Raw genomic sequence first — 21783 nt, 5'->3', positions numbered from 1 at the left:
TCTCACCTCGTGGAGTTGCAATGATCATGAGAACGGTGAGGAATCAGCCCAGAAATACACGGGAGGATCTTGTCACTGATCTCAAGGCAGCTGGGACCATAGTCACCAAGAAAACAATTGGTAACACACTACGCCGTGAAGGACTGAAATCCTGCAGCACCCGCAAGGTCCCCCTGCTATAGAAAGCACATATACATGCCCGTCTGAAGTTTGCCAATGAACATCTGAATGATTCAGAGGACAACTGGGTGAAAGTGTTGTGGTCAGATGAGACCAAAATGGAGCTCTTTGGCATCAACTCAACTCGCCGTGTTTGGAGGAGGAGGAATGCTGCCTATGACCCCAAGAACACCATCCCCACTGTCAAACATGGAGGTGGAAACATTATGCTTTTGGGGTGTTTTTCTGCTAAGGGGACAGGACAACTTCACCGCATCAAAGGGACGATGGACAGGGCCATGTGCCGGCAAATCTTGGGTGAGAACCTCCTTCCCTCAGCCAGGGCATTGAAAATGTGTCGTGGATGGGTATTCCAGCATGACAATGACCCAAAACACACGGCCAAGGCAACAAAGGAGTGGCTCAAGAAGAAGCACATTAAGGTCCTGGAGTGGCCTAGCCGGTCTCCAGACCTTAATCCCATAGAAAATCTGTGGAGGGAGCTGAAGGTTCGAGTTGCCAAACGTGAGCCTCGAAACCTTAATGACTTGGAGAAGATATGCAAAGAGGAGTGGGACAAAATCCCTCCTGAGATGTGTGCAAACCTGGTGGCCAACTACAAGAAACGTCTGACCTCTGTGATTGCCAACAAGGGTTTTGCCACCAAGTACTAAGTCATGTTTTGCAGAGGGGTCAAATACTTATTTCCCTCATTATCCTCTTACATCTAGACGTTCCGCTAGCGGAACACCTGCTCCAATATCCAATGATAGGCGTGGCGCGAATGACAAATTCCTCAAAAATCCCAAAACTTCCATTTTTCAAACATATTACTATTTTACACCATTTTAAAGACAAGACTCTCCTTTATCTAACCACACTGTCCGATTTCAAAAAGGCTTTACAGCGAAAGCAAAACATTAGATTATGTCAGCAGAGTACCCAGCCAGAAATAATCAGACACCCATTTTTCAAGCTAGCATATAATGTCACAAAAAACAGAACTACAGCTAAATGCAGCACTAACCTTTGATGATCTTCATCAGATAACACGCCTAGGACATTATGTTATACAATACATGCATGTTTTGTTCAATCAAGTTCATATTTATATCAAAAACCAGCTTTTTACATTAGCATGTGACGTTCAGAACTAGCATTCCCACCGAACACTTCCGGTGAATTTACTAAATTACTCACGATAAACGTTCACAAAAAACATAACAATTATTTAAAGAATTATAGATACAGAACTCCTTTATGCAATCGAGGTGTCCGATTTTAAAATAGCTTTTCGGTGAAAGCACATTTTGCAATATTCTGAGTAGATAGCTCGCCATCACAGGCTAGCTATTTTGACACACACCAAGTTTGACCCTCACCAAACTGAGATTTACTATAAGAAAAATGTTATTACCTTTGCTGTTCTTCGTCAGAATGCACTCCCGGGACTTCTACTTCAATAACAAATGTTGGTTTGGTTCCAAATAATCCATAGTTATATCCAAATAGTGGCGTTTTGTTCGTGCGTTCAAGACACTATCCGAAGGGTGACGAAGGGTTACGCGCCCGACACGTTTCGTGACAAAAAAATTCTAAATATTCCATTACCGTACTTCGAAGCATGTCAACCGCTGTTTAAAATCAATTTTTATACGATTTTTCTCGTAAAAAAGCGATAATATTCCGACCGGGAGTCGTTGTTTTCGTTCAAAGACGAAAGAATAAAACATGGTGTCGCCTCGTGCATGCGCCTCCAGTCTCTGTTCTCTGATCGACCACTATCCAAATGCGCTATTGTTTTTCAGCCAGGACCTGCAAAGACATCATTCAGCGTTTTGCCGCCTTCTGAGAGCCTATGGGAGCCGTATGAAGTGTCACGTTACAGCAGAGATCCTCAGTTTTCAATAAAGAGAGTGTAGAAGGCCAAGAAATGGTCAGAGAGGGCGCTTCCTGTAAGGAATCTTCTCAGGTTTTTGCCTGCCATATGAGTTCTGTTATACTCACAGACACCATTCAAACAGTTTTAGAAACTTTGGAGTGTTTTCTATCCAAAGGGTAGTGATGCTGGACGGGCGAGCAGGTGCAGGCAGTGATCGATTGAATAGCATGCATTTAGTTTTACTTGCGTTTAAGAGCAGTTGGAGGCCACGGAAGGAGAGTTGTATGGCATTGAAGCTCGACTGAAGGTTAGTTAACACAGTGTCCAAAGAGGGGCCAGAAGTACACAGAATGGTGTTGTCTGCGTAGAGGTGGATCAGAGAATCACCAGCAGCAAGAGCAACATCATCGATGTATACAGAGAAGAGAGTCGGCCCGAGAATTGAACCCTGTGGCACACCCATAGAGAGTGCCAGAGTTCTGGACAACAGGCTTTTACGGTTACACAAATGAGAGCACCTGGGGAGTCGGAGTGGAGCTAGGCACTGCAGGACCTGGATTAACCTCTACATCACCAGAGGTACAGAGGAGAAGTAGGATTAGGGTACGGCTAAAGGCTATACGAACTGGCCGTCTAGCACGTTCAGAACAGAGAGTAAAAGGAGCAGGTTTCTGGGCACGATAGCATAGGTTCAAGGCATAGTGTACAGACAAAGGTAAGGTAGGATGTGAGTACATTGGAGTGGAATGGTTGTTTGGTTGATGGGTTGGTGGGTTGGTTGGTTGGTTGGTTGGTGCATGCGCCTCCAGTCTCTGTTCTCTGATCGACCACTATCCAAATGCGCTATTGTTTTTCAGCCAGGACCTGCAAAGACATCATTCAGCGTTTTGCCGCCTTCTGAGAGCCTATGGGAGCCGTATGAAGTGTCACGTTACAGCAGAGATCCTCAGTTTTCAATAAAGAGAGTGTAGAAGGCCAAGAAATGGTCAGAGAGGGCGCTTCCTGTAAGGAATCTTCTCAGGTTTTTGCCTGCCATATGAGTTCTGTTATACTCACAGACACCATTCAAACAGTTTTAGAAACTTTGGAGTGTTTTCTATCCAAAGCTAATAATTATATGCATATTCTAGTTTCTGGGCAGGAGTAATAATCAGATTAAATTGGGTATGTTTTTTATCCGGCCGTGAAAATACTGCCCCCTATCCATAACAGGTTAAAATGCAAATCATTTTATAACATTTTTGACATGCGTTTTTCTGGATTTTTTTGTTGTTGTTATTCTGTCTCCCACTGTTCAAATAAACCTACCATTAAAATTATAGACTGATCATTTCTTTGTCAGTGGGCAAACGTACAAAATCAGCATGGGATCAAATACTTTTTTTCCCTCACTGTAAATCTCGGAACCCAGGACATTGGGAGAGACTCACCTTTGATTATCTGTCTGTAAGGACCAGCCTCTGAGTCAGGGCTAGAAGGACCAGTCTCTGAGTCAGGGCTAGAAGGACCAGTCTCTGAGTCAGGGCTAGAAGGACCAGTCTCTGAGTCAGGGCTAGAAGGACCAGTCTCTGAGTCAGGGCTAGAAGGACCAGTCTCTGAGTCAGGGCTAGAAGGACCAGTCTCTGAGTCAGGGCTAGCTGGACCCGTCTCTGAGTCAGGGCTAGAAGGACCCGCCTCTGAGTCAGGGCTAGAAGGACCCGCCTCTGAGTCAGGGCTAGAAGGACCCGCCTCTGAGTCAGGGCTAGAAGGACCAGTCTCTGAGTCAGGGCTAGAAGGACCAGTCTCTGAGTCAGGGCTAGAAGGACCAGTCTCTGAGTCAGGGCTAGAAGGACCCGCCTCTGAGTCAGGGCTAGAAGGACCAGTCTCTGAGTCAGGGCTAGAAGGACCAGTCTCTGAAGGACCAGTCTCTGAGTCAGGGCTATACTACACATCTACCTCTATCAAGTCAGTACTGCAAAAATAACAAAGAATTTATTTGAAATTTACATCAAAGATCTATTCTGTTGCTTCACTGTTCCTTCCTCGCCTCCTCCTCCAGAACAACCTCTTGATGTTGGCCATGCTGGCGTTTGAGGTGACCATCTACCGTCACCAGCAGTACTACAGACTGAGGAACAAGCTCACCGCGCCAGCCGCTCGCATCATCTTCCATGACATCACGCGGCAACACCTCGACAACGGCATCGTCAACTGTGCCAAGTACTTCATCAACTACTTCTTCTACAAGTTCGGGCTGGAGGTAGGTAGAAACGATTATATTCAGAGAGATCATTTGGTTTGGTGGTAGGTAGAAACTATTATATTCAGAGAGATCATTTGGTTTGGTGGTAGGTAGAAACTATTATATTCAGAGAGATCACTTGGTTTGGTGGTAGGTAGAAACCATTATATTCAGAGAGATCATTTGGGCTAAACTTCTCTCTCTACCTCTTTCTCTCCCTGTTCTAGACGTGCTTCCTACTGGCAGTGAATGTGATTGGCCAGCGTATGGACTTCTATGCTATGCTGCATGCCTTCTCTCTGATAGCCGTGATGTATAGACGGAGGAGGAAAGCTATAGCTGAGATCTGGCCTAAATACTGTTGTTTCCAGGCCTGTATTCTAACCTGGCAGTACTTTGTGTGCATCGGGATACCACCTGCAGCTTGCAAAGGTAGGTGTGTATGTGGGGTGTGTGTGTGTGTGTGTCTGTGTATGTACACAACATGACCAAAAATATGTGTACACATGCTCGTAGAACATCTCATTGGAGTTAGTTCTCCCTTTGCTGCTTTAACAGCCTCCACTCTTCTGGGAAGGCTTTCCACTAGATGTTGGAACATTGCTGCAGGGACTTGCTTACATTCAGCCACAAGAGCATTAGTGAGGTCGGGCACTGATGTTGGGCGATTAGGCCTGGCTTGCAGTCGGCGTTCCAATTCATCCCAAAGGTGTTTGATGGGGTTGAGGTCAGGGCTCTGTGCAGGCCATTCAAGATCTTCCACAATGATTTCGACAAACCATTTCTGTATGGACCTTGCTTTGTGCATGGGGGCATTGTCATGCTGAAACAGGAAAGAGCTTTCCCAAAACTGCTGCCAAAATGTTGGAAGCATAGAATCGTCTAGAATGTAATTGTATGCTGTAGCGTTAAGATTTTCCTTCACTGGAACTAAGGGACCCGAACCATGAAAAACATCCCCAGACCATTATTCCTCCTCCACCAAACTTTTTTTATTTTACCTTCATTTAACTAAGCAAGTCAGTTAAGAGCAAATTCTTATTTTAAATGACAGCCTAGGAACAGTGGGTGAACTGCCTTCTTCAGGGGCAGAACAACAGATTTTTTACCTTGTCAGCTCAGGGATTCAATCTTGCAACCTTTTGGTTACTAGTCTAACACTCTAACCACTAGGCTACCTGCCACCAGGTAGACTTTAACTGGCTAAACTTTACACTTGGCTCTATGCATTGGGGCAGGTAGCGTTCTCCTGGCATCTGCCAAACCCAGATTCGTCCATCGGACTGCCAGATGGTGAAGAGGGATTCATCACTCCAGAGAACGTGTTTCCAGAGTCCAGTGGTGGCGAGCTTTACATCACTCCAGCTGACGCTTGGCATTGTGCATGGTGATCTTAGGCTTGTGTGCGGCTGCTCGGCCATGGAAACCCATTTCATGAAGCTCCAGATGAACATTTCTTGTGCTGATGTTGCTTCCAGAGGCAGTTTGGAACTCGGTATTGAGCAACCGAGGACAGACGATTTTTACGTGCTTCAGCACTCGGCGATCCCGTACTGTGAGCTTGTGTGGTCTACCACTTTGCAGGCTGAGCCGTTGTTGCTCTTAGATGTTTCCACTTTACAATAACAGCACTTACAGTTGACTGGGGCAGCTCTAGCAGGGCAGAAATTTGATGAACTGACTGTTGGAAAGGTGGCATCCTATGACGGTGCCACGTTGAAAGTCACTGAGCTCTTCAGTACGGGCCATTCTACTGCAAATGTTTGTCTATGTCTGTGTGCTCGATTTTATACACCTATCAGCAATGGATGTGGCTGGAAAAGCCCGAATCCACTAATTTCAAGGGGTGTCCACATACTGCTGTGTATATATATATATATATATATATATATATATATATATATGGTGTTTATTGCATTATAGAGTTTACATGTATTTGCTTGTTTAAGTGTGTGAAAAAGCTCTGTCGAAGGCCGTGAGGCCAATACGTAAAGCTTATTAAATATCAGTGATACTATCAAGAGCAGTGTGCGGTTTCCTTTATCTTGTTTAAGTGTGTGAAATGTATGTGATTTTCTTACATTTTAATATATTATTATATTATTATTATATATAATGATATATTTATTTTGTTGCTCTCTATCCCTTCAGACTACCCATGGCGGTTCCCTAACTCTGCAATGGACTCCAACGTCATCAAGTGGCTATATTTCCCTGACTTCCACACCAACCCCAACCCGATCTTTCTTGTCTGTATGTATCATATTGTTCTGTTGGACTGTCAAGGACCGGTATGGACAGAGTTAATATAATGGGATCGGTATGGACAGGGTTGGATATAAAGGGATCGGTATGGACAGGGTTGGATATAATGGGATCGGTATGGACAGGGTTGGATATAAAGGGATCGGTATGGACAGGGTTGGATATAATGGGATCGGTATGGACAGGGTTGATATAATGGGATCGGTATGGACAGGGTTGGATATAATGGGATCGGTATGGACAGGGTTGGATATAAAGGGATCGGTATGGACAGGGTTGATATAATGGGATCGGTATGGACAGGGTTGGATATAATGGGACCGGTATGGACAGGGTTGGATATAAAGGGATCAGTATGGACAGGGTTGGATATAAAGGGATCGGTATGGACAGGGTTGGATATAATGGGATCGGTATGGACAGGGTTGATATAATGGGATCGGTATGGACAGGGTTGGATATAATGGGATCGGTATGGACAGGGTTGATATAATGGGATCGGTATGGACAGGGTTGGATATAATGGGACCGGTATGGACAGGGTTGGATATAATGGGATCGGTATGGACAGGGTTGGATATAAAGGGATCGGTATGGACAGGGTTGGATATAATGGGATCGGTATGGACAGGGTTGGATATAAAGGGATCGGTATGGACAGGGTTGGATATAAAGGGATCGGTATGGACAGGGTTGATATAATGGGATCGGTATGGACAGGGTTGGATATAATGGGATCGGTATGGACAGGGTTGATATAATGGGATCGGTATGGACAGGGTTGGATATAATGGGACCGGTATGGACAGGGTTGGATATAATGGGATCGGTATGGACAGGGTTGGATATAAAGGGATCAGGATGGACAGGGTTGGATATAATGGGATCGGTATGGACAGGGTTGGATATAAAGGGATCGGTATGGACAGGGTTGGATATAATGGGATCGGTATGGACAGGGTTGATATAATGGGATCGGTATGGACAGGGTTGGATATAATGGGATCGGTATGGACAGGGTTGATATAATGGGATCGGTATGGACAGGGTTGGATATAATGGGACCGGTATGGACAGGGTTGGATATAATGGGACCGGTATGGACAGGGTTGGATATAATGGGATCAGTAAGGACAGGGTTGGATATAATGGGATCGGTATGGACAGGGTTGGATATAATGGGACCGGTATGGACAAGGTTGGATATAATGGGACCGGTATGGACAGGGTTGGATATAATGGGATCGGTATGGACAGGGTTGGATATAAAGGGATCGGTATGGACAGGGTTGGATATAATAGGATCGGTATGGACAGGGTTGGATATAATGGGATCGGTATGGACAGGGTTGGATAGAATTGATTATATTGCCTATCTATATCAATCTACATTTTTAGTTAAATACTAGCTCGATATGAAGCTAAAATCTGCTTTTCTAAGTTCTCTCCTTCCTACCTCCTCTCCTCCTCTCTCCTCCTCCTCTCTTCCTCTCCTCTCTAGATGACTTCATGCTCCTCCTCTGCGCCTCGCTCCAGAGGAGTATATTTGATGAGGAGAACAAGGCAGCTGTCCGTCTCATGGCCGGAGACAACGTGGAGATCTGTCGAGACCTAGACGCGGCCTCCTTCAGCGTTCACAACCCTGTCCCCGACTTCATACACTGCAGGTAAATAGACCGACTTCATACACTGCAGGTAGATAGACCGACTTCATACATTGCAGGTAGATAGACCGACTTCATGCACTGCAGGTAGATAGACCGACTTCATACACTTCAGGTAGATAGACCGACTTCATACACTGCAGAGGTAAATAGACCGACTTCATACACTGCAGAGGTAAATAGACCGACTTCATACACTGCAGAGGTAAATAGACCGACTTCATACACTGCAGAGGTAAATAGACCGACTTCATACACTGCAGAGGTAAATAGACCGACTTCATACACTGCAGGTAGATAGACCGACTTCATACACTGCAGGTAGATAGACCGACTTCATACACTGCAGGTAGATAGACCGACTTCATACACTGCAGGTAGATAGACCGACTTCATACACTGCAGGTAGATAGACCGACTTCATACACTGCAGGTAGATAGACCTATATCATTGGAAACAGCAGACCCATACATACAATATGTCTAGTTACTGTCTGTTTCTAAAAGGTAACAAGCCTTTAGTGGACTACTGAAGTAGCAACCAGATGCTCTCACCTTGATTGCACGGGTCAGCAAGTGAGAAAGGGAGATGGGGTAGACAGATGAGGATAGAGAGGGGGAAAAGGGGGAAAGAGGCCATCCTGTTGCTGTTTGTTCTCATCGATCTAACATTCCACCGTTTCGATGCTCAGAGTGGAGAACTGTTTCATTATGGCACTCCGTGTCCATCAACAGCAGTAGTGAAGAGAACACACATCTTTATACCACCCTGCTGTATCTGCAGCCCAAATGCCACCCTATTCCCTATATAGTGCACAACCTTTGGGCTCTTGTCAAAAGTAGTGCACTATGTAGGGGATATATTGCAATTTGGGACTCGATCCCCTCAATCCTTCTTCCCCGGCACTTATTCACTGGTTTTTCCACGTATCACATTACGGATATGGAGGTAGAGAGAAATCCATAATCCACAAAACACTCTGTCCAATCAGTGTCTGTCACTCCGGCTCTCTCTCTTTCTGTCTCTCTCTCTCTCGCTTTGTCTCTCTCTCTATCTCTCTCTCTCTCTCTCTATCTCTGTCTCTCTGTCTCTCTATCTCTCTGTCTCTCTGTCTCTATCTCTCTCTGTCTCTCTCTCTCTTTCTATCTCTCTTTCTGTCTCTCTTTCTCTCTCTCTCTCTCTCTCTCTCTCTCTCTCTCTCTCTCTCTCTCTCTCTGTCTCTCTCTGTCTCCCTCTCTCTCTCTCTCTCTTCAACTCAGACTCTTTAGTCTGGTACATTGTCTAACTTAATAATAGCTTTCAATGTATGGAAAAGTACATTATTTTTTTCCTTTCTTGATGTGATTGAGTTTGATGGAGGACCACACTCATCTATCCATCTATCCATCCATCCAGTCGTCTGTTTATCTATCTATCATCTATGCATCTATCTATGCATCTATGCATCTATCTATGCATCTATCTATGCATCTACTCAGTTGCAAATGGGGACTAGAGTGCCATTTGGGTTGCAGATACACTGAACAAAAAAATATAAACGCAAAATGTAAAGTGTTGGTCCCATGTTTCATGAGCTAAAATAAAAGAAACCAGCAATTTGTCATGCGCACAAAAAGCTAATTTCTCTCAAATGTGCACAAATTTGTTTACATCCCTGTTAGTGAGCGTTTGTCCTTTGTCAAGATAATCTATCCATCTGACAGGTGTGGCATATCAAGAAACTGATTAAACAGCATGATCATAACACAAGTGCACCTTGTGCTGGGGACAATAAAAGGCCACTCTAAAATGTGCAATTTTGTCACACAACACAATGCCACAGATGTCTCAAGTTTTGAGGGAGCGTGCAATTGGCATGCTGACTGCATGAATGTCCACCAGAACTGTTGCCAGAGAAGTGAATGTTCAGTTCTCTACCATAAGCCGCCACCTCAAACGGGGCGGCAGCGTAGCCTAGTTGTTAGAGCGTTGGACTAGTAACCAAAAGGTTGCAAGAACAAATCCCCGAGCTGACAAGGTACAAATCTGTCGTTCTGCCCCTGAACAAGGCAGTTAACCCACTGTTCCTAGGCTGTTATTGAAAATAAGAATTTCTACTTAACTGACTTGCCTAGTTAAATAAAGGTTAAAAACAACCCCCAAAAAATGTCATTTTAGAGAATTTGGTATTGCGTCCAACCGGCCACGTGTAACCATGCCAGCCCAGGACCTCCACTTCTTAACCTGAGGGATTGTCTGAGACCAGCCACCCGGACAGCTGATGAAACTGAGGAGTATTTCTGTCTGGAATAAAGCCCTTTTGTGGGAAAAAACATCATTCTGATTGACAGGGCCTGGCTCCTACCAGGCCCACCCATGGCTGTTCCCCTGCCCAGTCATGTGAAATCCATAGATTAGGGCTTAATTTATTTATTTCAATTGACTGATTTCCTTACATGAACTGTAAGTCAGTGAAATCTTTGAAATTGTTGCATGTTGCATTTAGATTTTTGTTCAGTATAGTTGAGTTTAGTTCCTTTTATACAACATGCTTTTAGCATACTGTACTTTAGTACTATACACTCTCTCTCTCATATACCTTACAGTAGAGTACATACCTGAACAGGATCGAGTTATCACATGGACCTCTCTCTCTTTCTCTCTCTCTCTCTCTCTCTCTCTCTCTCTCAGTAGAGTACATACCTGTACTGATAGACATGGATAGAGTTATCACATGGCCCTCTCTCTCTCTCTCTCTCTCTCTCTCTCTCTCCTCTCTCTCTCTCTCTCTCTCTCTCTCTCTCTCTCAGTAGAGTACATACCTGTCAACTCCATATATTATATTATCAACCGTAATTTCTATGTATTAATCGATCACAATCAGACTCTTACTGTAAGCCTCACCGTTATTGATCTAGTTAATTATGGGATTGATGGATGTATTTACAGATTATATTACAGAACAACCACAAACATTGTTTAGATTTTTCCTGTGCACTCAACATGATGCTTTTTCCTACTGTAGCTCAATGACCTAAAGATATATCTTATATGATTACAGACAAAGGGTTTTCCCATTTAGGTAAAGTGGTCAGGGAAAAGGGGATGAGGTTTGAACCTGGGTCTGTGCATTACACTGAGCTAAAGACTTGAACACATTGGACACATTGAACACATTAAACACATTAAACACATTGAACACATTGAACACATTAAACACATTAAACACATTAAACACATTGAACACATTGAACACGATGAACACGATGAACACATTGAACACATTGAACACATTAAACACATTGATTACATTGAACATGATGAACACATTAACCACATTGAACACATTAAACACATTGAACACATTAAACACATTAAACACATTAAACACATTAAACACGATGAACACATTAAACACATTAAACACGATGAACACGATGAACACGTTAAACACGTTGAACACGTTGAACACGATGAACACATTAAACACGATGAACACGTTGAACACGATGAACACATTAAACACGATGAACACGATGAACACGTTAAACACGTTGAACACATTAAACACGATGAACACGATGAACACGATGAACACGTTAAACACGTTGAACACGATGAACACGTTAGACACGATGAACACATTAAACACGATGAACACGTTAAACACGTTGAACACGATGAACACGTTAGACACGATGAACACATTAAACACGATGAACACATTAAACACGATGAACACGATGAACACATTAAACACGTTGAACACGATGAACACATTAAACACGATGAACACGATGAACACATTAAACACGTTGAACATGATGAACACATTAAACACGATGAACACATTAAACACGATGAACACGATGAACACATTAAACACGATGAACACGTTGAACACGATGAACACGATGAACACGATGAACACATTAAACACGATGAACATGATGAACGCGATGAACACATTAAACACCTGGAACACGATGAACACATTAAACACGATGAACATGATGAACGCGATGAACACATTAAACACCTGGAACACGATGAACACATTAAACACGATGAACACGATGAACAAGATGAACACATTAAACACGTTGAACATGATGAACACATTAAACACGATGAACACATTAAACACGATGAACACGTTGGACACGTTGAACACGTTGGACACGTTGAACACGTTGAACACGTTGAACACGTTGGACACGTTGAACACGTTGGACACGTTGGACACGTTGAACACGTTGAACACGTTAAACACGTTGGACACGTTGGACACGTTGGACACATTTTGGTATTTGCTATTTTATTAGGAACTCCCAATAGCTGTTGCAAAAGCAGCAGTTACTCTTCCTGGGGTCCACACAAAACATGAAACAGAATACAGAATGACCTAATACAGAACATCAATAGACAAGAACAGCTCAAGGACAGAACTACATAACATTGGACACATTGAACACATTAACACGTTGGACACGTTAAACACGTTAAACACGTTAAACACGTTGAACACGTTGAACACGTTAAACACGTTAAACACGTTAAACACGTTGAACACGTTAAACACGTTAAACACGTTAAACACGTTAAACACGTTGGACACGTTGGACACGTTGGACACATTAAACACATTAAACACATTGAACACGTTGGACAGATTGAACACGTTGGACAGATTGAACACGTTGGACACGTTGGACACGTCGGACACGTCGGACACATTAAACACATTGAACACGTTGGACACATTAAACACGTTGAACACGTTGAACACGTTGGACACGTTGGACACGTTGGACACATTAAACACATTGAACACGTTGGACAGATTGAACACGTTGGACAGATTGAACACGTTGGACACGTTGGACACGTCGGACACGTCGGACACATTAAACACATTGAACACGTTGGACACGTTGGACACATTAAACATTTACATTTACATTTAAGTCATTTAGCAGACGCTCTTATCCAGAGCGACTTACAAATTGAACACTAAACACATTGAACACGTTGGACACGTTGGACACGTTGGACACGTTGGACACATTGGACACATTAAACACATTGAACACGTCGGACACGTCGGACACGTCGGACACATTAAACACATTGAACACGTTGGACAGATTGAACACGTTGGACAGATTGAACACGTTTGACAGATTGAATACATTGAACACGTTGGACAGATTGAACACGATGGATACATTGAACACGTTGGACAGATTGAACACGATGGATACATTGAACACGTTGGACAGATTGAACATGATGGACATATTGAACACATTGAACACATTGAACCTGGCTCTTGTCTCTCTTTTTCCCCCCTTCTCTCCGGTTCTTTTACCAGATCCTACCTGGACATGCTGAAGGTCATCATGTTTAGCTACCTCTTCTGGTTCGTCCTCACCATCATCTTCATCACCGGCACCACGCGTATCAGCCTCTTCTGTTTGGGCTATCTGGTGGGATGTTTCTACTTCCTGCTGTTCGGCGGGGAGCTGCTGCTCAAGCCAATCAAAAAGATCCTACACTACTGGGACTTCCTGATCGCCTATAACGTGTTTGTGATCACCATGAAGAACATCCTGTCTGTGAGTAGGACCATGGTTATGAGCAGCTTATATGAGCAGTTTATATAGCATTCTTAAGTGTTCATTAACACTACATACTGTAGATGCTTTACAATCATAAGCAAAGTCATATTACATAAAGGGGCCCTTCCATCTGGTGTTTGATCTGATTCACCCTGTAGGTCTGATTCACCCCCTGTATCTGATTCACCCTGTATCTGATTCACCCTGTATCTGATTCACCCTGTAGATTTGATTCACCCTGTATCTGATTCACCCTGTAGATCTGATTCACCCTGTAGATTTGATTCACCCTGTAGATTTGATTCACCCTGTAGATTTGATTCACCCTGTAGATCTGATTCCCCCTGTAGATCTGATTCCCCCTGTAGATCTGATTCACCCCCTGTAGATCTGATTCACCCCCTGTAGATCTGATTCATCCCCTGTAGATCTGATTCACCCCCTGTAGATCTGATTCACCCCCTGTAGATCTGATTCACCCCCTGTAGATCTGATTCACCCCCTGTAGATCTGATTCACCCCCTGTAGATCTGATTCACCCCCTTTAGATCTGATTCACCCTGAGTCCTTTTTTAAACTTTTCTGCCAGCCTGTATATTTAATTCTTCGTCTCTGTGTTGTGATCAGATCCTGGCCTGTGGCTACATCAATGTCCTGGTGGTGAACAACTGTTGGCTGATCCAGCTCCTCAGCCTGGCCTGCACCATCAAGGAGTATAAGGTCATCATTAACAGAGACGTCACACGTAAGTCTCTTACTGAATGACGGATCACTTAATAATGTCATGAAGTTTAGTGACATTCAACAGTTAAAATTCAATGAAATATGTATGTGTTTTATGAAGGAGATTAAATGTAGAAATTATACAACTAAAGGTGTTGTGTGTGTGTGTGTGTGTGTGTGTGTGTGTGTGTGTGTGTGTCTGCGTGTGCACGTGTGTGTACGCGTGTGCGTGTGTCTCCTCACTAGCTGGGGACGGTGGTAAGAAGTGTGATCTGCCCAGCGACGAGGCTGGGATCATCTGGGACAGTATTTGTTTTGCCTTCCTGCTGTTGCAGAGACGCGTCTTCATGAGTTACTACTTCTTGCATGTGGTGGCTGACATCAGGGCCTCACAGATACTGGCCTCCAGGTATACACACAACTGGGGTTCCAAACCCCAGGTCCCTTAAATTTTTTTTTTTTTCACCTTTATTTAACCAGGTAGGCTAGTTGAGAACAAGTTCTCATTTACAACTGCGACCTGGCCAAGATAAAGCAAAAGCAGTGTGACACAGACAACAACACAGAGTTACACATGGGATAAACAATAAACAAGCCAATAACACAAAACAAGTCAATGACACAGTAGGAAAAAAAGAAAGTCTATATACAGTGTGTGCAAAATGCATGAGGAGGTAAGGCAATAAATAGGCCATAGTAGCGAAGAATTACAATTTAGCAAATTAACACTGGAGTGACAGATGAGCAGATGATGATGTGCAAGTAGAGATACTGGTGTGCAAAAGAGCAGAAAAGTAAATAAAAACAGTATGGGGATGAGGTAGGTAGATTGGGTGGGCTGTTTAAAGATGGACTATGTACAGCTGCAGCGATCGGTTAGCTGCTCAGATAGCTGATGTTTAAAGTTGGTGAGGGAAATAAAAGTCTCCAGTTTCAGCGATTTTTGCAATTCGTTCCAGTCACTGGCAGCAGAGAACTGAGCTAAAGACTAGGCATTAGGTTGGGGAGCTAACTCAAGTCTTTTGGTCTCAGGCAAGATTACTCATCACACCAGGTTACTCATCACACCAGGTTACTCATCGCACCAGGTTACTCATCACACCAGGTTACTCATCGCACCAGGTTACTCAACGCACCAGGTTACTCATCACACCAGGTTACTCAACGCACCAGGTTACTCATCGCACCAGGTTACTCATCGCACCAGGTTACTCATCGCACCAGGTTACTCAATGCACCAGGTTACTCAATGCACCAGGTTACTCAATGCACCAGGTTACTCATCGCACCAGGTTACTCATTGCACCAGGTTACTCAATGCACCAGGTTACTCATCGCACCAGGTTACTCAACGCACCAGGTTACTCAATGCACCAGGTTACTCATCGCACCAGGTTACTCGATGCACCAGGTTACTCATCGCACCAGGTTACTCATCGCACCAGGTTACTCATCGCACCAGGTTACTCATCGCACCAGGTTACTCAATGCACCAGGTTACTCAATGCACCAGGTTACTCATCGCACCAGGTTACTCAATGCACCAGGTTACTCAATGCACCAGGTTACTCAATGCACCAGGTTACTCATCGCACCAGGTTACTCAATGCACCAGGTTACTCATCGCACCAGGTTACTCAATGCACCAGGTTACTCAATGCACCAGGTTACTAATCGCACCAGGTTACTCATCGCACCAGGTTACTCAATGCACCAGGTTACTCAATGCACCAGGTTACTCATCGCACCAGGTTACTCATCCCACCAGGTTACTCATCCCACCAGGTTACTCATCGCACCAGGTTACTCATCGCACCAGGTTACTCATCGCACCAGGTTACTCATCGCACCAGCGTGGTTCCAAAGACCTCCATTGCACCAGCAAACTCTTTGCAACTGTTCTCACTCCGCTGTAGTACAATACATTGTGATGATAACGTATCTGTGATATGGTAATGTACAGTATCTGTGATGTAATCGTGTATCTGTGATGTGATCATGTATCTGTGATTGTCACGACTTCCACCGAAGTCGTTTCCTCTCCTTGTTCGGGCAGCGTTCAGCGGTCGGCATCACCGGTCTTCTAGCCATCGTCGATCCACTTTTCATTTTCCATTTGTTTTGTCTTGTTTTCCTACACACCTGGTTTCCATTTCCCTCATTATTTGTTGTGTATTTAACCCTCTGTTCCCCCCATGTCTTTGTGTGAGATTGTTTGTTGTAAGTGCTTGTGCACATGCTTACTGGTGCGCGTTGGTTTTTTTATACCCATATTCTGTTGTATTTTTATGCCGTTGTTTTTTTTTATTTAACCTGCGTCCCAACCCTAGTCAACAGTCAGTGGAATCGCGTCGCGTGAAATACAAATACCTCATAAATGCTATAACTTCAATTTCTCAAACATATGACTATTTTACACCATTTTATAGATACACCTCTCCTGAATCGAACCACGTTGTCCGATTTCAAAAAGGCTTTACAGCAAAAGCAAAACATTAGATTATGTTAGGAGAGTACCCTGCCAAAAAAATCACACTGCTATTTTCAAAGCAACTAGCATGCATCACAAATACCCAAAACACAGCTAAATGCAGCACTAACCTTTGACAATCTTCATCAGATGACACTCCTAGGACATCATGTTACACAATACATGCATTTTTTGTTCGATAAAGTTCATATTTATATATAAAAACAGCATTTTACATCGGCGCGTGACGTTCAGAAAATATTTTCCCTCAAATGCTTCCGGTGAACCAGTGCTACAATTTACAAAATTACTATTTGAAAACATTGTTAAAATGTAATATTGTCATTCAAAGAATTATAGATTAACATCTCGTGAATGCAACCGAATTGCCAGATTTCAAAATAACTTTACTGGGAAATCACACTTTGCAATAAACGAGGTGATATGCTCAGAAAAATAGGATAGGCGATACATGTTAGCGCCATCTTGGAACCATCTAAAATCAAATATACTATTGTAAATATTCCCTTACCTTTGATTATCTTCATCAGAAGGCACTTCCAGGAATCCCAGGTTCACAACAAATGTAGTTTTGTTCGAAAAAGTTAATAATTTATGTCCCAATAGCTCCTTCTTGTTAGCACGTTCCGAAGGCTACTCATAATGTACGAGGCGCGCTGGACTTGTCGTCACGAATGTGCAAAAAATATATATTTACATTCGTTCAAACATGTCAAACGTTGTATAACAGAAATCTTTAGGGCCTTTTTCAGCCAGAGCTTCAATAACATTCAAGGCGGACGATTGCATTGTCTTACTAAACGTTTTGGAACAAAAGGGTACCCACGGGCGTCCGCGTCATAGTAGTAATGGCCCTCCCTCTATGACCTACTTTCCAAGCCTCTCTTAAAGTCAGTTTCTACCATAGAAGACTCAAACCACTTTGTAAAGACTGTTGACATCTAGTGGAAGCCTTAGCAAGTGCTCAATGAATCCTAACTCAAGGTGTGTTTCAAAGGCAAAGTGTAGAAGGTGATTCCACAAATCAGATTTCCACTTCCTGCGTGGAATCTTCTCAGGTTTTGGTCTGCCATATGAGTTCTGTTATACTCACAGACACCATTCAAACAGTTTTAGAAACTTTAGTGTTTTCTATCCAAATCTACTAATTATATATATGCATATTCTAGTTACTGGGCAGGAGTAGTAACCAGATTAAATTGGGTACGTTTTTTATCCGGCCGTGCAAATACTGCCCCCTATCCCCAACAGGTTAATGCTCCGGCTACTACCTAGTTCTGCCATCCTGCGGCTGACTTCCCTGCCACCAGTTAGGTACCCCTTTACAGAATCCCACACCAACTTTTGGAGTCAGCAGGAGTAGGTGCCCCTGGTATAGGGGTCGAGGAGCGCATCCAGGTGCAAGCGGCGATGATCCACCATCTCAGCGCCGCCATGGACCGTGTTGTCCAAACCATGGACCGCTGGGAGAGACAGGGAGTTCCTCCAGCGCCTCCACCAGCACAACCAGGGTCTCCACTACTCGCCCCCCCTTCACCCGGTCCAAGTGCGATTCGTCTCGCTCTTCCCCGGGAGTACTACAAAACGGCTGCACGCTGCCAGGGTTTCCTACTGCAGCTAGAGCTCTACCTGGCAACCATCCACCCGGCTCCTTTGGGCCGTGAGAGGGTGTTCGCCCTCGTCTCGTGCCTCTCAGCGAAAGCCCTGGAGTGAGCCAACGCCATGTGGGGAGAAGGAGATGCGGCGCTGGACCATTTTGAGGATTTCATCCGCCGTTTCCGGGCAGTCTTCGACCACCCGCCCGAGGGTAGAGCGGCGGGTGAACGTCTCTACCACCTGAGGCAGGGCACGAGGAGCATCCAGGAGTTTGCCATGGACTTTCGGACCCTGGCCGCCGGCGCGGGATGGAGCGACAGGGCCCTGATCGACCACTATCGCTGCAGTTTGCGCGAAGACGTCCGTCGGGAGTTGGCCTGCAGGGACCCTTGATATAGTGTCTGATCGGAGTCCCCAGTTCATGTCGAGGGTCTGGAGGGCGTTCATGGAACGTCTGGGGGTCTCGATCAGCCTTACCTCAGGTTTTCACCCCGAGAGTAACGGGCAAGTGGAGAGAGTTAACCAGGATGTGGGTAAGTTTCTGAGGTCTTATTGCCAGACCGTGCCCTGGGCAGAGATGGCCCAGAACTCGCTCCACCACTCCTCCACTAACCTCTCCCCCTTCCAGTGCGTACTGGGGTATCAGCCGGTTCTGGCTCCTTGGCATCAGAGTCAGACCGAGGCCACTGGTTTCGGCGTGCGGAGGAGACATGGGACGCTGCTCATGTTCACCTTCAGCGCACCGTGCTGCGCCAGACAGCCAGCGCAGACTGTCACTGCAGTGAGGCCCCGGTGTTCACACCGAGGGACCGGGTCTGGATCTCGACCTGAAACCTGCCCCTCCGCCTGCCCTGCCGGAAGCTGGGTCCGCGGTTTGTGGGGCCATTTAAAGTCCTGAGGAGACTGAACGAGGTGAGTTAGAGGTTACAGCTTCCCCCCGATTACCGTATTAACCCATCGTTCCATGTGTCTCTCCTCAGGCCGGTGGTGGCTGGCCTGTTCCAGGAGTCTGAGGTGCGGAAGGTTCCTCTGGACATCGAGGGGGCCCAGGCGTACTCTGTTCGATCCATACTGGATTCGAGACATCGGGCGAGGGGCCTTCAGTACCTCGTGGACTGGGAGGGTTACGGTCCGGAGGAGAGATGCTGGATTCCGGTGGAGGACGTGTTGGACCCTTCAATGCTGCGGGAGTTCCACCGTCTCCGTCCGGATCGCCCTGCACCTCGCTCTCCGGGTCGTCCCGAGGCCGGTGTCGGCGCGCTGCTGGAGCTGCGTGTCAAGGGGGGGGGGGTACTGTCACGACTTCCACCGAAGTCATTTCCTTTCCTTGTTCGGGCAGCGTTCGGCGGTCGGCGTCACCGGTCTTCTAGCCATCGTCGATCCACTTTTCATTTTCCATTTGTTTTGTCTTGTTTTCCTACACAGCTGGTTTCCATTTCCCTCATTTTTTGTTGTATATTTAACCCTCTGTTCCCCCCCATGTCTTTGTGTGGGATTGTTTGTTGTAAGTGCTTGTGCACTTGTTTACTGGTGCGTGTCAGGTTTTTTGTACCCATATTCTGTTGTATTTTTATGCCGTTGGTTTTTTGGATTAAACTACTCCGGCTACTACCTAGTTCTGCTCCCCTGCGTCTGACTTCCCTGCCACCAGTTACGCACCCCTTTACAATGATATGGTAATGTACCTGTGATGTGATCATGTATCTGTGATGTATCTGTGATATGGTAATGTATCTGTGATGTGATGATGTATGTGTGTGTTTCAGAGGGGCTGAATTGTTCCAGGCTACTATAGTGAAGGCAGTCAGAGCCAGACTGGAGGAAGAGAACAAGTCTATGGAACAGCTGAAGAGACAGTAAGTCACAACAGCTGTCTGCTTGATATGAACCTTCCCTTAAAACCTTTATCTATTAACCTTCCCTTTAACCTTTATATATTAACCTAACCTTTAAACCTTTATATATTAACCTCTCTAGGGTAGGTGGCACCAAATCGTCCCACCTACGTAACAGCCAGTGTAATCCCGTGGCGCGTTATTTAAAAACCTCAAAAATGCAAAAACTTCAATTTTTCAAACATATGACTATTTTACACCATTTTAAAGACAAGACTCTCGTTAATCTAACCACACTGTCCGATTTCAAAAAGGCTTTACAACGAAAGCAAAACATTAGATTATGTCAGCAGAGTACCCAGCCAGAAATAATCAGACACCCATTTTTCAAGCTAGCATATAATGTCACATAAACCCAAACCACAGCTAAATGCAGCACTAACCTTTGATTATCTTCATCAGATGACAACCCTAGGACATTATGTTATACAATACATGCATGTTTTGTTCAATCAAGTTCATATTTATATCAAAAACCAGCTTTTTACATTAGCATGTGACTAGCATTCCCACCGAACACTGCCGGTGAATTTACTAAATTACTCACGATAAACATTCACAAAAAGCATAACAATTATTTTAAGAATTATAGATACAGAACTCCTCTATGCACTCGATATGTCCGATTTTAAAATAGCTTTTCGGTGAAAGCACATTTTGCAATATTCTCAGTAAATAGCCCGGCATCACCGGGCTAGCTATTTAGACACCCAGCAAGTTTAGCACTCACCAAAGTCAGATTTACTATAAGAAAAATGTTATTACCTTTGCTGTCTTCGTCAGAATGCAGTCCCAGGACTTCTACTTCAAAAACAAATGTTGGTTTGGTTCAAAATAATCCATAGTTATATCCAAACAGCGGCGTTTTGTTCGTGCGTTCAAGACACTATCCGAAAGGGTAAATAAGGGTGACGAGCATGGCGCAATTCGTGACAAATAATTTCTAAATATTCCATTACCGTACTTCGAAGCATGTCAACCGCTGTTTAAAATAGATTTTTATGCCATTTTTCTCATAAAAAAGTGATAATATTCCGACCGGGAATCTGCGTTTAGGTAAACAGACGAAAGAAAATAAAGCATTCGGTCGACTCGGGCACGTGCCTAAGCCCATAGTACTCTGATCGGCCACTTGCCAAAAGCGATAATGTGTTTCAGCCAGAGGCTGCCTCGATATCGTTCAGCTTTTTCCCGGGCTGTGAGAGCCTATGGGAGCCGTAGGAAGTGTCACGTTAGAGCAAAGATCCTCAGTCTTCAATAAAAAGAGCCAAGATGAAACACAACTT

The 21783-nt window shown here is 44.5% G+C and overlaps 1 protein-coding gene across 1 annotated transcript in view; it reads left to right on the top strand.

Moving 5' to 3' along the window:
* The window catches only part of piezo2b (piezo-type mechanosensitive ion channel component 2b), a 285749-nt gene that overhangs the window by 184829 nt on the left and 79137 nt on the right, over positions 1-21783 (top strand). Inside the window, exons 22-29 of the mRNA XM_082961036.1 lie at positions 4080-4280; positions 4490-4694; positions 6414-6515; positions 8029-8194; positions 13546-13789; positions 14420-14537; positions 14762-14924; positions 20369-20458. Coding sequence (XP_082817162.1) covers positions 4080-4280; positions 4490-4694; positions 6414-6515; positions 8029-8194; positions 13546-13789; positions 14420-14537; positions 14762-14924; positions 20369-20458 — 1289 coding nt within the window. The remainder of the gene's footprint in view (positions 1-4079; positions 4281-4489; positions 4695-6413; positions 6516-8028; positions 8195-13545; positions 13790-14419; positions 14538-14761; positions 14925-20368; positions 20459-21783) is intronic.

This window comes from Salmo salar, chromosome 14 (genome assembly GCF_965601325.2).
Source record: "Salmo salar chromosome 14, fSalSal1, whole genome shotgun sequence".
Classification (NCBI taxonomy): domain Eukaryota; kingdom Metazoa; phylum Chordata; class Actinopteri; order Salmoniformes; family Salmonidae; genus Salmo; species Salmo salar.
The sequence above is the reverse complement of the archived record's forward strand: the minus strand, read 5'-3'. Positions and strand labels throughout refer to the sequence as shown.